Source organism: Crinia signifera, chromosome 12 (assembly GCF_055691185.1).
Source record: "Crinia signifera chromosome 12, ASM5569118v1, whole genome shotgun sequence".
Taxonomy (NCBI): domain Eukaryota; kingdom Metazoa; phylum Chordata; class Amphibia; order Anura; family Myobatrachidae; genus Crinia; species Crinia signifera.
In genome coordinates this window covers 14,693,173-14,708,240 of record NC_139228.1, presented here as the reverse complement: position 1 = coordinate 14,708,240, position 15,068 = coordinate 14,693,173, and the positions used below count along the sequence as shown (strand labels likewise).

The window sequence follows — 15,068 nt, the reverse complement described above, 5'->3', positions numbered from 1 at the left end:
CAGGGGTATGGAGGGCCCACCAGGGAATGCAGTGGTAAGGGGCCATGCTGAGGGGTGTGGTCAGCCTACAGAGGGTGGTGTGGCTAGCCAACGAAGAGCCTTAAATAACCATTTGAGTGTGTAGCCTGGGCCCCTTTATAAATACATTCCATGCATGATAATATAATACAGTCAGCAACCTGTCCAGAGTGTGAGGTGTAGGGCTGCCTGAACACAGTGGCCGACGTGGACCTCACACCCTACACTCATTAAAGATATGCTAATGACTGTTATTCTGGTCAGGACTGAATATACTAATTCATTTAGTGAAGACATCACCGGTGATAAGTAATTTAGTGTCACAGGTCATAAATGTTAGCATTAACCATTTTTACCGTCAGGCTGCTGTAGATGATAGCTTAATATTTACATTGACAACCATGGCAAAAAAAACTGTAACATACCATCACATGTGATGCTGAGAACCTCTAAGCCTGTCTCTGTGTTTGTAGCCACCTATCTGTATCTGTGTCTTGTAGCCATACCTGTTTTCCCTCCAGAGAGGTATTTGAAAATGATTTGCAAAAGATAGACCATCATAAAGGGTGTATTTGCAATTCAAGGGTCTAAGAAGAGTAGGCGGGGCCATAGTGACTTGAGTTGCATCATATTGGCCCCGCCCATCCCTACGTACCGCTGATTCCAGGTATTACTCTCTCAAACCCTGTAAACTAATGGGGTCACTCTTTTTGCACAAAAAATGTCGTTTCAATTGGATAAATGAGCAAAAACGAGCCAATAACTAGTCCCCTGAACCACCAGAGGACTAGTTATTGCCTCGTTTTTGCCCATTTATCCGATTGAAACTAATTTTTTTGTGCAGAAAGGGTGACCCCATTAGTTAACAGGGTTTGTTGTTATTAATTCAGGGCCGTTCAGGCACCCTAGTCATCTTATACGACTGTAACTATAAGTGGATGCTAATTTAACCTCCTGGCCAGCTAAGGATTCTGGGAGATGGCTAGCAGTTGGCTTAGTGAGAAAAGCAGAGTTTCCCATATATGGAAGTGTCATCTGTCACAAGGCAGGAGATGTTACCTCTATGCAGACTAACCACTGTCCATGCCTTTTACACCGCCAGGCCTCACATCAGTAACACGCATGCAATACCAGACTCTCTGCATACCTTTTGTCAGAAGGGTAGAGCTCCACAGTCAGGACATCTAGGGCGTTCCAGGAGGCGATACTGACACCACCAAAGAGGCAGAGCAAGGCAATCATGGCAGACTCGCTGTTACCGAAGAACAGAAAGAAGCAGCTGATGCAGGACATAACGCTGGACCCGGCTGGGGACAGATAAGGGACAGTTACTGATCACAATCCTGTGAGCCATGACATGTACATTATATGATAATAACGGATAATAGCAGTGTGTATAACGGCGGTTGAGAAGCACAGTAGCAAAGGCCTGGCATATATAATGTCTCAGATGCAACAACCACCCTCTACATCTTGCCACCAGTGGCAGCTCCAGGGGTGAGGTTTCAGCACAGTTCAAAATTCAAATAGGGGAGCCACACCCACCAGTGAATCAGTTGGAATGGTAGTTGGTGTGGCTCTGCTATTTGAAATTTGAACTGTGCTGCCAAACTTGGAGGCTCAGGCAGATGGCGCTATGCGGGAATAGCAAAGGCTCCAAGCATGGAAGGTGCGGGATCTGCGGCACACAGGTCCAAGGGCAGTAATACGTCACTGAATTCCCTGCCTCCAATTTCCATGACTTAGGTTGCAGAAATAACGTTTTGTATAAATTCAGAAGCCGAATCTCACCCAGCATACGGAGACGCCCGATTTTGTCCATCAACAAGGCAGACACGATGTTGCCAGGAAGCACAGCCAGAGTCCCCAGGAAACTCACAAAGTAGATCATGTAGGCATTATTAATATCGTCCGTGAAGTCCAGCTGGCAGCCCTCCTTACTGTGCAGAAACGTGCTATTAACAATGCGGCTATTGATGAATTTGTAGTCGAACAAATCTGCGACCAGGAATATGAGGGAAATATTAAATGTCTTGTCAGAAATGGAACAAAACCGGCTTTAGAATATATTATGGTTGCAAGAGAACACACATGGTGCTCCAGTCAATCAGCTCCAAACTGCCACACCCACACAGCACTGGCCACACCTCCCCCACTTATCGCACATGACCGTAAAGAGCTGATTGGCTGGAGCACCCTTCAATGTACGTATGTAACAAGTTTCAAAACTTATTGCGTAATATAAACTATTATTTCTCTCTGAGGCTTAGCTCATACATATTCCCTATAAATATGATATACAGTATTTTAACTACAACAAATGTCAAAATACTAAGTAGGTGCAGACATTACACATTATTGTCACCATATATACATGTATGAGAAAGCATGAATCTATCCACCTACATGGAATTAATTGTCCTATCAAAGTCCTGTTTAGATAATGTTATGTACAAGTATATTTTTAATTAAGTTATGTGCACCAAATATAGTAAAAAAAAAAAAAAGTATGGGCAAATGCCCAAAAGAAAAATGGCGTCCTGACAGGCAGCACATGCGAATAAGCGATTACCTGTGTTGTAGAACATTGTGGATATGAATGTACAGTTCTTGAAGAATGTGTTACTGGATGTAATGTCTTCAAAGTAACAGTCCTTAAACAAGGAGTCTTCAAAGATGACAGATTTCAGCTTGAGGCCGATAAATCTTTTGAGACAAGAGCAAGACGTGTAATTATTTCAGGGCTCACTAGACACTGATCATGTACTTGCCACAGGGAGATCTATAAAGGTTAGATATTTCAGAATACCAGAGCAGGTCTGCTAGCACTAACAGTGCAAACCCGTATTCAAAAGCATATCCTACACTAGATAATGGCTTAATCAGTGAAGAATTTGTAATGGGTGCATGCAAAAGGGCCCCTAAAACGGTGAATCCCCCTATTCAATGACCAGATGGCGAATACATTTCAAGGTTTTTTTCGCCATGATTCACCGAGTAGCAATCGCTATCTTTTTATGGTGAAGTGGAATGTGAACTTTTAAAATAAAGTGTTTTGATTTTTACAATTGGTGTCAAAAAATCAGGAATTTTATTCTGAGGAGGGGCATGCTATTTTTATTCATGTGCTGTAAGCACATGAATATATATTTAATTTAAAAAAATATATATATATTTATTTATTTATTTTTTACACACAGCAGCCAGCAGGGGGCCAGAGCCGAGCCGCTCATTAGATATTCATATATTCACTGCACCCGATCATTACATATGCATGATCGGGTGTAGTGAATATACCCGGTCCCCTGCTGGCACCTCCGGGGGGCAGCCTGTGCTGCCTGGCACCCGGGGAGCCCACCTCCCCCCACAAACGTTCTGGGGCAGGCAGGGAGACTTCCATCTCCCTGCCTGCCACCGTCCTCGGGCTCCCTGCGGCATCGCCGCAGGAGCTCAAAATCGCCAGTCAGGGGCAGCGAGCCCCTGACTCGTTGAATACTGGAGCCGGCGAGGCTCCGGAACGCGGCAGGCAGTGGCGAATGTGCAGCGAATCCTCAACAGGATTCGCTGCACGTCGCCGGTATTCTCATTGAATACTGCCCTTAGTGTTTGGATGTGAGGACAGGTGGCTCCTCATTGTTATGTAACCAAGAAAAGGGAACCACCAGTATTGCTATAGCTGCTGTATCGGGAGGGTGTACGGCTCCCAAATGTACAATATAGAAAGAAAAAGAACTAAGATACAGCGCTGGGGTTTTCCTGAAAATAATTTATTACAATATATATTCAATAAATAAAAAAAATGAATAAAAATAGCACACATAATACAGTAAACATGAGAATTCTCAATTGATATAAAATAAAAAAATATTAAAAACGGATGGTTATGATTTTTCCAGCTAACATTCAAGTTTTTTGGAGGACTGACTTTTGTGACCAAATCAACACCAGTATAATTACCATAGAAACATAGAATTTGACGGCAGATAAGAACCACTTGGCCCATCTAGTCTGCCCCTTTTTTTTAAACCTGTTACCTAAACCATATTTGATCCTTATTTTTTTTTGTAAGGATATCAATATGCTTATCCCAAGCATGTTTAAATTGTACTACTGTATTTGCGTCTACCACCTCTGATGGTAGGCTATTCCACTTATCTACTACTCTTTCTGTGAAGTATGAATGTGGTATGAATATCCTTATTTGAAGGTGATTATCAGAGTTCTTAAGGCCATATACCTGGCTTAGTAGCTGCAGAATGTGGCTCAATATGGGGATCCAAGATGGTGAGTTGTAGACTGGTCCGGATGAGGTTATATATAGAATACCAAAGATTTGTAGCTGGTGTGAGATGGGGTACTCTCCAATGTTAGACTGGAATCAGACTGCTGTTGGCTCAACGCGTTGCGGCGTGTTCACACGCCTTCATCAGGAGCTGAAGTGGAGGGCAGGTGGCTCCTCATTGTTATGTGGCCATGACACAAGACACTGACCATGCCCACACAACACTGGTCACACCCACACAGCATCAGTCACTCCCACTTGCCGATTGTCACAACCACACAGCACTGGCCATACCCGCACAGCACTAGCCATGCCCACACACCGCTTGTTACACCCACACGGCACCGGCCACGTCTCCTCCGCTTCTCACACTAGGCCCTTTTGATTATTACATGGCCTGGATATCTGCAGATATAGGCAACCAAGATCTTTGTATTATCTGATTAATATATAGTTATTTTCTCACTCAGTGTGCAATTGGGATACAACATGTTTTTTTCTTAGACAGAATTACCCCTCCCTTTTGGCACCTGAGTGACACACCTCTGATTGAGCAGCTTACCAACAAAAGTGTTGTCCTTTTGATTATTATTCCGCCCCCAAGCCCATATGGCCCTAAACCCATCCCTGCGCTGAATTCCTATCTAACAGGGACACTTACTTGTCATTTTGATATTCTCCATTTTTGTGGACCTGGTTTTCTAGAGTGAAGTTGAAGTTGAAGCTGATCACCTGCTCATTGGCGAAGAACTTGGTGCGCGAAGCGTAGTCAATGTTCTGCAGATGTTTGATCATGTCTGGGAACCAAACCGTCAGTCCGTAGTAGCTGAGTGATGAGGGAAAGGTTAAATAATGCATCATTATGCTTATGTTAACGGCTTCTGATAGTAACGCATGTGTCCTAAGTACGCTGATGCAGTACAATGGGACTTAAGGGCCCTCGGGGGTTAATCAGACCTTAATCACATGACTGCGCATGTGTACAGACCATTGCACGCATGTGCGAGCCAAAATAGCATCAGAAATAGCAAAAACATCTAATCACAATCCTTTCGCAATCTGACTGACAGTATGCCTGTGTTCGGGGGGTGGTATCCGGCCTTTTTCTGGGAAGTTCAGAAATAACGCAGGCGTGGCCAGGCGTTTTAAGGACGGGTCTGTGACATCAGTGCCGGCCTCGATCAACCTGTCTCTGTCGCGAGTTGTGAAACAGTCAGACGTACTACATTTGCACAGAGTGGGAAAAAATATAATTTTATGGTGATTGAGTTGCGTAAGGGTTGGCAGATAATAGCGATCCATTTGCAATTCTCTCGAAGAATTGCACAGGGCGGATTTTATTTCTGTCTGGGCGGCGGCTATATACCCGCAGATACGCAATTAGGTCTGAATCAGGCCTTTAAATCTCTAAAGGCGTTGATTCTACCAGGTCCCCATGAGGCTGTCACTAGGGGTGTGTGTGTGGGGGGGGGAAGAGGGGCCATGTGGGAAAGTGCTGCAATTTCCAGTGCTGGTGGCCCACAACTTTAAGACTTACTCAGGGGCGCCCCGTTATACAACGTTGTTGGTCCCCATGAGAGATTTTGGTCCCCGGTACTTAAGGAGGAGGTGTGGCAAATCACGTGGGGCCCACAGCCCGTTGCGAATACTAGGCCCCCTGTGTAGACGTGGCCACACCACCCTCCATCTCAACACCTTGGATCTCCAATCTATTGAAACTAATTACAGAATGACCTTTGCAGTGTAGAGAAAGATATACGGGGCCTTTAAAGTGGAGTATGGTGTATTGGTGGTTTATATAGTCTAGCTTTCATGAGTGGCCGCTTTAAGATATCACATATAACGTTTCTCAGCCTGCCGCCGTAGTGAATATAAATAATATTCCAAAGTCTTCTACTATAAGTGTCTCTGTGGTGCTCCCGATATCAATAACCAGCTTATTTCCCACGTTATTGCTAAGTCCTGTCCATACAAATGTCGTCTTATTGATTCAGCCAAGACCGCAGAAGACGCAGCGTTATATGTGTCTCTCGCCTCAGATCTCGTTACCGCTCCCAGTGTTGAACCACATTGCTATAACTTCATTAGCAAGCGATGACTGCTGCCTGTAATGTGCAGCCGAGGAATGCCAGACGCTAACTGGGAATATGGCATTTTAATTACCTCCCTGACAGCCTGAATTAACAGTTATTTAGGAGAATCAATTTGGAAACCTCAGTCCTGATTAGAGACTACAGTCAGGGGCTTAAATTCACAGCAAACCTGGCAACGTAGATGCTGGGGGCTTACAAGCCAGCAGAGGGCTAGTTAGACTGTTAATTACTCTGATGCCGCTATATTTATTATTAATATCATTGTTTATGTACTGTATAAAATCCAGAAGCGTTGTACGGTGGGGAAATATAGCATTGTATAAAGACGTACCTGTTAGAGGAGGGCGGGCGTGACGAGATGGGGGCTGGCACAGGAAGACAGGGGGTGGAATGGGCAAAGCTGTTGTGATGCTAAGGGTATTCGATTATGACGTAGTAGGTAAGGTATATAACAGGCTCTATTGGGTGCCGATCCCTAACCGTCCCTCCCCGCAGTGCATGTCAACCTTTTGACCTTTATCTTTTGACCCTGTCAACCTAAGCCCAAGTAGACCATTTAGTGTTGACTAGTGTCGACCTATTGACTGTCTATTTACTGTCCATCCTCCAACCCAGATAGCCTACAAATGAGTAGGAAGAGTTGGCCATTAGTAAGGTAAGCCTGACAGGCAGCGGGGAAGTAATTGCACAGCACACCTCAGACATAAGACTGACAGCTGAGGTAATGCGGGGGGAAGGAGTTTAGCGTCGCAGACATGGAGATGTTGTGCCTAATGCTGTCAGATCGGCTTAATTAAAACTGAAATGTGTGTTAGTCGGAGCTAAGAGTGATGGCACCTCGCAGCCCTAGCAAAACATTGGCAAGCTGAAACCCCCGGCCCCGTCCAGGGCAGAGGAAGCCAGGCGGCCTGCGGTGGTTGCCATGACAATGGTAATTTCACCGAGCGTGGCTTTGAAGTTGATGAAGCGAGAAGTCTGTGAATGAAAGGTGCCATTATGCTGTTATTTGCAAACCTGAGCACCTCTGTGTAATTTAACATTAAGATGTCGATTCCGAGCTGCTTTGCCAGCTGCGCAGCCTCATGCTGGCGCGATCGGTGTGTCTGGAGCATTAATTCCTGATACAATGACGGCTGTTATATAGTTTCCTGTTGTCTCAAATAAATGGAACATTACATTCCTAATTTACCTGTCGGATGTCATTTCTACTGTTCTCTGATAAAAATGTAGTGAACAGGAATAATTACACTGCACTCTCATCATAATTAAGTAAATATTGCATGATGGGGATTGTAGTGCCAACTCAGCAGCAAAGTGAGGCAACAAAATATGTTCCCATGTTAGCCACTTGGTACTTACCTAAAGGACATGGTAAACCAGACCGCCATCATCATGAGGGTGATGCGTCGGTATTCAGGAGCAAAGCACTGCTGAAAATTAGCCCAAACCTGAAAGCGGTAAAATGGGAGCAGTGTGAGCAAGCTGTGTAAGAATAAGTATATATGAAAGTAGATCCGTTAGAAGTTTTTAGATAAAACGTATCAGAGACAACATACTTATTTCAATCCATTCTGAAAAAGCCTTCTGTGTTATACAGCTGCACACAAGGTTAACTTCAAGCTTCATAAAAGACAAGAATATTTGCCTGCCATTGTTGTGTAGTCAAAGTAATTTTTTTAAATCACATATGAACCAGTCGCTTGTCCAATAAATTCACTTTGGTTACTTTGATGCAAAATGACGGTAATGACTGCCAGTACTTGAAATAAATATGTTGCCTGAAATTGCCTGTTGAAAGCTTAGAAACATACTGCTGTCGTCAGTGTGTTTCTGAGTTTTGAACTGGTGAATTCAGGCAGAAATCCTATATCAAGCATCAACAGTTATTCCAAAAAGTTGCAGCAGCCAGCATTATACTTGCCAACATTTAAGACATGTCACATTGGAAAAAAAAACAAGCCATGTGACCCACCCAAACCCTACAGGTGGTTCTTTCAAATTGCCTACTTTTTCTCTCAACTCCACTCCCTTGCTTGCAAACTCAGCCTCTTTTTAAGTCCTAGGGGTACATATTTACTAAGATGGGAGTTCTATTGTATTCTATTTACTGTACCGATGAAGAAACCAGTGGCATCACTGACAAATATTAATAAGTAATTTAGTACCTTATGTCTCAAATGCCTAGTATACCGATTCCTAGCGATGTCTATATTCTTATGTACAGTTGTTTATCCCAAAACATCTACCTCCATACATAGGCGTGCGCACGGGGGGTGCCGGGTGTGCACAGGCACCTCCTAATGACCCGGCACCCCCCTCACGCTCGCACGCTGCTAAATTCACCTCCAGCCTGCAGCAGATAAAAGCCGTCACACGGCGTCATCGCGGAAGGGTGCTGGAGCGCTGGATCCATCGCTGCCCTTTCACTTTTAGTTTCAGCCCCCACCTCTATCGTGACATCCCCGCGCCCGCCCGCCCGCTCGGCTCCAGAGTAGTGCTCCTGATCTCAATGCTGTGCCTTTCTGAGTCCTCAGTCACTGTCTGTCTCCCTGTCTGCGTGAGCACCAGGTATGTCTGTCACTGGTGGTCGGTGGGCAGGCAGCATGTTAGGGGAGAGAGGGCCAGGGGGGTCTCCCAGACCATATATATATGTATGTATATATATATGTATGTATATGTATGTATATATATGTATATATACTGTATGTATATATGTGTATATATATATATATATGTATATATTCTATCATCTATCACAAACTTATATATGTATATCTATATCATAGATAAGTGGGCAGTGATATACACGCCCAGTAGGTGGCGATAGACACGCCCCTCAAATTGTGCACCTTCTAATAAGATGGGCTGCGCACGCCTATGCCTCCATATTGTCTAATCACCAGATCACAAATTAGCATGGGCGACTTAAAATGGCTCTTTACCTGCTAAAGATCTAACGTTGTCTTACCTGCTGAAACAAATTGCGGATTCGAATCATCCAGCGCCTGTACCACGTCCCCGTGTCCGCCTGGATCTCAATCAGCTCATCTTCCTGTTTGATGGTCTTTATTTGTGTGACCTGTAAAGGCAATATTACAAGCGGCTGGTAAATAAAGGGTTACAACAGCACAACTCCGTATACCGTTAAACAAGCGATAAAGATGTTAAATTCAAGACAAATGGCTTCTGCATTGTGCTACTGTTGACTTATCCGACAGACAGGCTGCAAATTTAACATAATCCCTTAGAAATCTCTTGTAGCGCTCCCAAGATCAGGAGAAATGATCTGATTCCACCTGGTTTCCACACGGGTTTATCTGTTGCCAAAACGGTAATTCGTTTAATTGCTGACATTGATGTCTGATGTCAGTTTGACAAGCACAAATGCATTCCCGTTACACGAGGAGGAAATGTACTGTAACTGCGAGCTGTGGTTAGGGCATGGGAAATAAATGGTTACTTACAGAGAAGACCCTCTCTGGGTGGCCTTTGGCCCTCATGTTGGTGTCATGGACTTGCTTGAGAACCATCCAGGCCTCATCGTGTTTGCCGTTCTGGAAGAGAGCGAAGATGTGAAATGACAGTAGTGATGCAAAGGATTCTGGGTAGCAATATGCAGTTCTATATGTGACATAAAATGACAATAAAGGCTTGTGTGCTCCGTATTGTTATCATTAATGACAAGAGATTTGGAAACGATGACCTTGGGGAGAAATTTAGTCAAATAAAGGCTTATAATTTATGGAACAAACATTTTGAAGCATTCCCATTTTCAAATCAGATACTGTACTTTTCCATAAGATATGTTCGGGTTGGCGTTGATAGTGGGGTGGCGTTAACAATGGAGGCGGCATTTAACATAGTCATTACCCATCAGGGTGGGTGTACAATCAAAAATCGGGTCTGGGGGGCATTTAGCATAGGAATCAGGCATCTGGGTGCCTGTACAATTAAAAATCGGGTCCAATCGCGTTGCATCGCATGCGACGCGATTTTTGGTTGTACAATGCCCTACGATGGAAATCATGGGCGCCGTGATAATACACAAGTACCGTTTCACCTAAGCAGCCGATCCGATGTGCGATCTTGTGTGCAGGAAATCACCGTGGTTGTCACAAGGATTTGTCAGATCCTGTGGCAGTCAACAGCAGTGCATCCAAAAGGAGTGCATACGATACATCCTCAGCAAAAGGAGCGAATGCGATGTATCGTAGGCCATCCTGCCACCCAGTAAGCTGGTATTGTGTGCAAGGCTGCAGATCAGCAATCAGTTCTGAATCCGGCCCTCACTTGACACATGTAGTGAGCAGAGAGATTTAAGTACATCCCTCTGAGCTCCCTCCCCTCACTACAGTGATCACATGACAATACAATACCACATACAAAAAATAACTGTAAGGTGCAATGCTAAAAAGATACATAACCTGCTATATGGAGAATAATGGGGCAGATGTATTAAGCCTGGTGAAGAGATAAACTGGAGATAAAGTGGAAGGAGATAACGCACCAGCCAATCAGATCCCAACTGTCATATTTCAAACACAGCTGATTGGCTGGTGCGTTATCTCTTCCAAGTTATCTCCACTTTTTCTCCAGTTTATCTCTTCTCCAGGCTTAATACATCTGCCCCAGTATGTGGTATTATATATCTGAGAAGCAAATCTACAATGTTGTCTGTGTCAATGCCGTCGCTACAGACAATTAACCATTCGTTGGCCATCATGGACTACAGAAATGCAATGTATTACAGTACTTAATGGGTCCAACCAATAAATCCAGCTAATTGCTCAGAGTATGTACTAATGAAGGTAAATCATAATATATGTAAATGTAATGACTCTGGAGCGTAGTCATAGTTGCAGGTGTTTGCCAAGAGGTGCCGTGGTCTTGGGTTTACTCCTCATCAGCGATCACTCATGTACTATTCCCGACATGTATAGGGAGACTGTAATACATTACACATGGCAGGTGTCCACGATCCTCTCTTACCTCTAGGTAGAAGCGTGGGCTTTCCGGCATGATGGTGAGCGCACCGATGGCGAACACAGAAGGAAAGGCGCAGACCAGCACAAACACCCGCCAGCTGTGGAACTGGTACGCTGAGCCCATCTGGAAACTCCATCCTGCAGGGGAGACGAGGTGTAGTGATAACAAGCCTCACACAACATCGCTCACTGGACTCATAAAGAGGCCTCTTATCTGAGCAGATGCATCTGCTTCCACCAACATGCCCACCAGTGGCGTGCCTAGACATTTTGCACCCCCCCCCCCCCCATGCCATAATACATTCTGGTGCCCCCCAGCCCCATATATTTATTATAATTTTTAACCTAAATGCTTGTTGCCAGGGTATTCCTGCTCATTGCCAGGGGTTACATGCTCATTGCCAGTGGTTTCATGCTTGTTGCCAGGGGTAACATGCTCATTGACAGAAGTTACATGCTCATTGCCAGGGGTTTCATGCTTGTTGTCAGGGGTTACATGCTCGTAGCCAAGGGTTTTCTGCTCATTGACAGGAGTTACATGCTCATTGACAGGGGTTACATGCTCATTGCCAGAGGTTTTATGCTTGTTGCCAGGGGTTACATGCTTTTTGCCAGGGTGTGACATACTCATTGCCAGGGGTTACATGCTCATTGCCAGGGTCAATATATAAAGAAAAAGCTACCCGAAATCTGTAACTTCTGTGTAGCGATATATACTACCCATTAGGACCTCTAGCATCTATCCATCTGTCCAGTTGGACCTCTAGCTTCTGTCTGCTCCAAGGTGGTGGACTATTTTGGAGGGACATTTTCAGCAGATTCCATAGGCACAGCCATACCCAATGAAATCTGCAGCGCCATCTCCACCACCATCACTTCCTATTGTTACAGCGTTGATGCCCACGTAACACCCATAGCGCCCCGGAAAGATGGCCCATCTCCGCACATGCTCTCAGCTACCTCCCTGTCACCACCCAGGAACAAGCACTACATTGTTACAGCCAGTCTGATGCCCTGCATCTCCTGTGCGCCCGTGTTGCAATTGTGAATCTCTGTGCATCATAGATGCATGCGCAGAAGAAAAACCGGTCCGCTGCCTCCGTCATTGGCAGTGTATGCGACTTAGTGTCACGCCCAAAGTCTCTGGGTTTCCAGAATACACAACCAGAACCCCCCTTCTCCTCATTATGTAGTCACTGGACTATACAAAGATGCTTCATGCCGCCAACCACTTACCATAGTGAGGAATGATAGCCCATGCCATGGCAGAGGCATAGATGCCCCCAATCATCCAGAACATGGACAGCCAGCTCAGGTGTTCTCCCCTCTTCTCCTGGGCCAGGAATTCAGAGAAGTAGGAGAAGACTATGGGAATGGATCCTCCAATGCTAGAAAGGAAACGAAGAACATTATTCTGAGGAGCAATCCCAACAGAGACCACCAGGTGGCGCTGTGTATTAATGGGTGTGACCGCCACTTGAATGTCACCCTCCTGTAATGTACAGCCACATAAATTTGTGGTTTGGCAGTATTCCACTCCCCCAGGACCACCGCAGTTATCTGTCGTGACTGTGACTGCACAAGATCTCTGGTAATAAAGGGGAGGGTCAGGTAGCCAACCCTGATTTAGATTTCAGTGTAAAAATAAATCTAACATCTCTATGCTACATGCAAAAGCAGCCTGTATTTATCCTGCACAGAAACAATATAAATGCATCTGCATGGTTTGTTCCAGACACAAATGACAAGCTATTTTGCACATATGACTATGCTGTGTGGGTGTCATTAGTCTACATGCTTTTGTATTTTAACATCATTGTAAATAAGTCTAATGAGACTGCAGGGAAAGCTCTGTCAGGAGATAAATAGAGGGCAGGAAAGAGAAGGCAAACAATGAAACTGTACTAAACGGTTTTCAGGCAGGTTTACTAGCACCATCGTATAGAACTGTCAGGGACCTTAGAAAGTTTAGTCTCTTTTCCAGCACAGGGAACAAGACAAGTACACATTAATTGCAAGCGGCAGAGCATATACTGCCTGCCACAACACGGCTGTAACACATTACACACCTCATTACACACCCACTCATGATATAAAATATGCTGCTAGTTTTAATCAAGGTGACCAGATGAACCAGACAGTCCCTGTGCAGAATAACTATATAAAACATTCACATACAGTATGTTTGAAGTAATAACTTAAATGCAGTGCAGTTGTCTTAGTTTGATTTCTCTTCCCCTTTGTTGTTTTATCTCTTCCCAGAGCCCTCCTGTCAGTCTTAACTGAGGTATTCAAATAATTTCATAGGGCAAGGGCTTAAGGGTGTGGCCTACTAGCCACACCCTATGTGACATTATATGGGGGCGTGGCCAAGACCTGACAAGTATAAAGGGGTGTACACACGGAGCAAATTTTTTGCTATTTTCTAAGCAATCTGACTAGATTGCTTAGAAAGTAAGCACAGATCTCTCCGTGTGTATGCTCCGAGAGATTAAATATCTCTTGCTAACTAAGTCAGTGCATGCAGTCAAAATCTAGTCAAATTGCTTAGCAAATGACTGCAAATCTCTCTGTGTGTACAGAATGAGAGATACTGATCACAATCTCCCATTCTGAACCATTACCCTGACTTTTTTTGCTTAAGCAAAATTGCTTAGAAAAATCGCTTAGCAAAATCACTTAGCACAAATCTCTGCATGTGTATGTGCTCCCCATGGGAGGTCTTGACACCAGCAAAATTGCTTAGCAAAATAGCTTAGCACAGATCTCTACGTGTGTATGCCCCTTAAGTGCTACATTTCTATTTGAATCAGTGTGGTAATTAGGGAGCAGAAGTCCTGCAGGGGATGGGAATAAAACATGAATGAAATAAATATGACACAATTGCCCTTATTCTGATTCACCCTCAGAGGCAAATTCCTTCTCAAATGGACAAAACCATGTGCACTGCAGGTGGGGCAGATGTAACATGTGCAGAGAGATTTAGATTTGGGTGAGTTATTTTGTTTCTGTGCACTGAAAATACTGACTGCTTTATTTTTACACTGCAATATAGATCTCACTTTGAAGTAAAACCCCACCCAAATCTAATTCTCTCTGCACATGTTACATCTGCCCCACCTGCAGTGCACATGGTTTTGTCCATTTGAGAAGGAATTTGTCTTTGAGAGTGAACTAGAATAACCCCCAATGAGAAGGCGGCCATTGACAATTCACCACATGATTGCACCGCATGACAGCTCTCACCCCACTCCTGACAGAAGTCTGCAGAACAGGAACGTCCCGTAACCTTGGACGAAGGAGGAGAAGAAGGCGAACACGCTATTGACGGAGAGGGAGATGAGGAGACACTGTTTCCTCCCGATGCGATCGGCCATTCCGCCCCACAAGAACGCCCCCACCATCATACCCAGGTACACAATGAGACCTGCAAAAAAGGGATAAAGTCAGTATATCAGCATAACATCCCATTAAAGGCAGTAAGGGGTTTATTTACTAAGATGGCAGTTCTATTTCACATGCGATGTTGCTCTGGGCAGCCAATTAGATCCTATCTATTATCTTCTAGAAGTTGCTAAATAAATAAGAACTAAATTCTGATTGGTTGCTTAGTAAATCAGGGTTGACCTTTTCTAGTCTCCTCTCTGGGAGAAGCCCGGAGAGTAGACTTTCAGCAGCACTTGGGGGGGG

The 15,068-nt window shown here is 44.5% G+C and overlaps 1 protein-coding gene across 1 annotated transcript in view; it reads right to left on the bottom strand.

The window, feature by feature from the left end:
* SV2A (synaptic vesicle glycoprotein 2A) overlaps positions 1 to 15,068 on the bottom strand; it is an 81,639-nt gene that overhangs the window by 6,256 nt on the left and 60,315 nt on the right. The window contains exons 3-12 of the mRNA XM_083166603.1: positions 14,625 to 14,805; positions 12,615 to 12,766; positions 11,383 to 11,516; positions 9,858 to 9,947; positions 9,362 to 9,472; positions 7,753 to 7,841; positions 4,962 to 5,126; positions 2,591 to 2,724; positions 1,810 to 2,016; positions 1,166 to 1,325 (exon numbers count right to left, since the gene is read on the bottom strand). Of these exons, the coding sequence (XP_083022729.1) occupies positions 1,166 to 1,325; positions 1,810 to 2,016; positions 2,591 to 2,724; positions 4,962 to 5,126; positions 7,753 to 7,841; positions 9,362 to 9,472; positions 9,858 to 9,947; positions 11,383 to 11,516; positions 12,615 to 12,766; positions 14,625 to 14,805 (1,423 nt within the window). The remainder of the gene's footprint in view (positions 1 to 1,165; positions 1,326 to 1,809; positions 2,017 to 2,590; positions 2,725 to 4,961; positions 5,127 to 7,752; positions 7,842 to 9,361; positions 9,473 to 9,857; positions 9,948 to 11,382; positions 11,517 to 12,614; positions 12,767 to 14,624; positions 14,806 to 15,068) is intronic.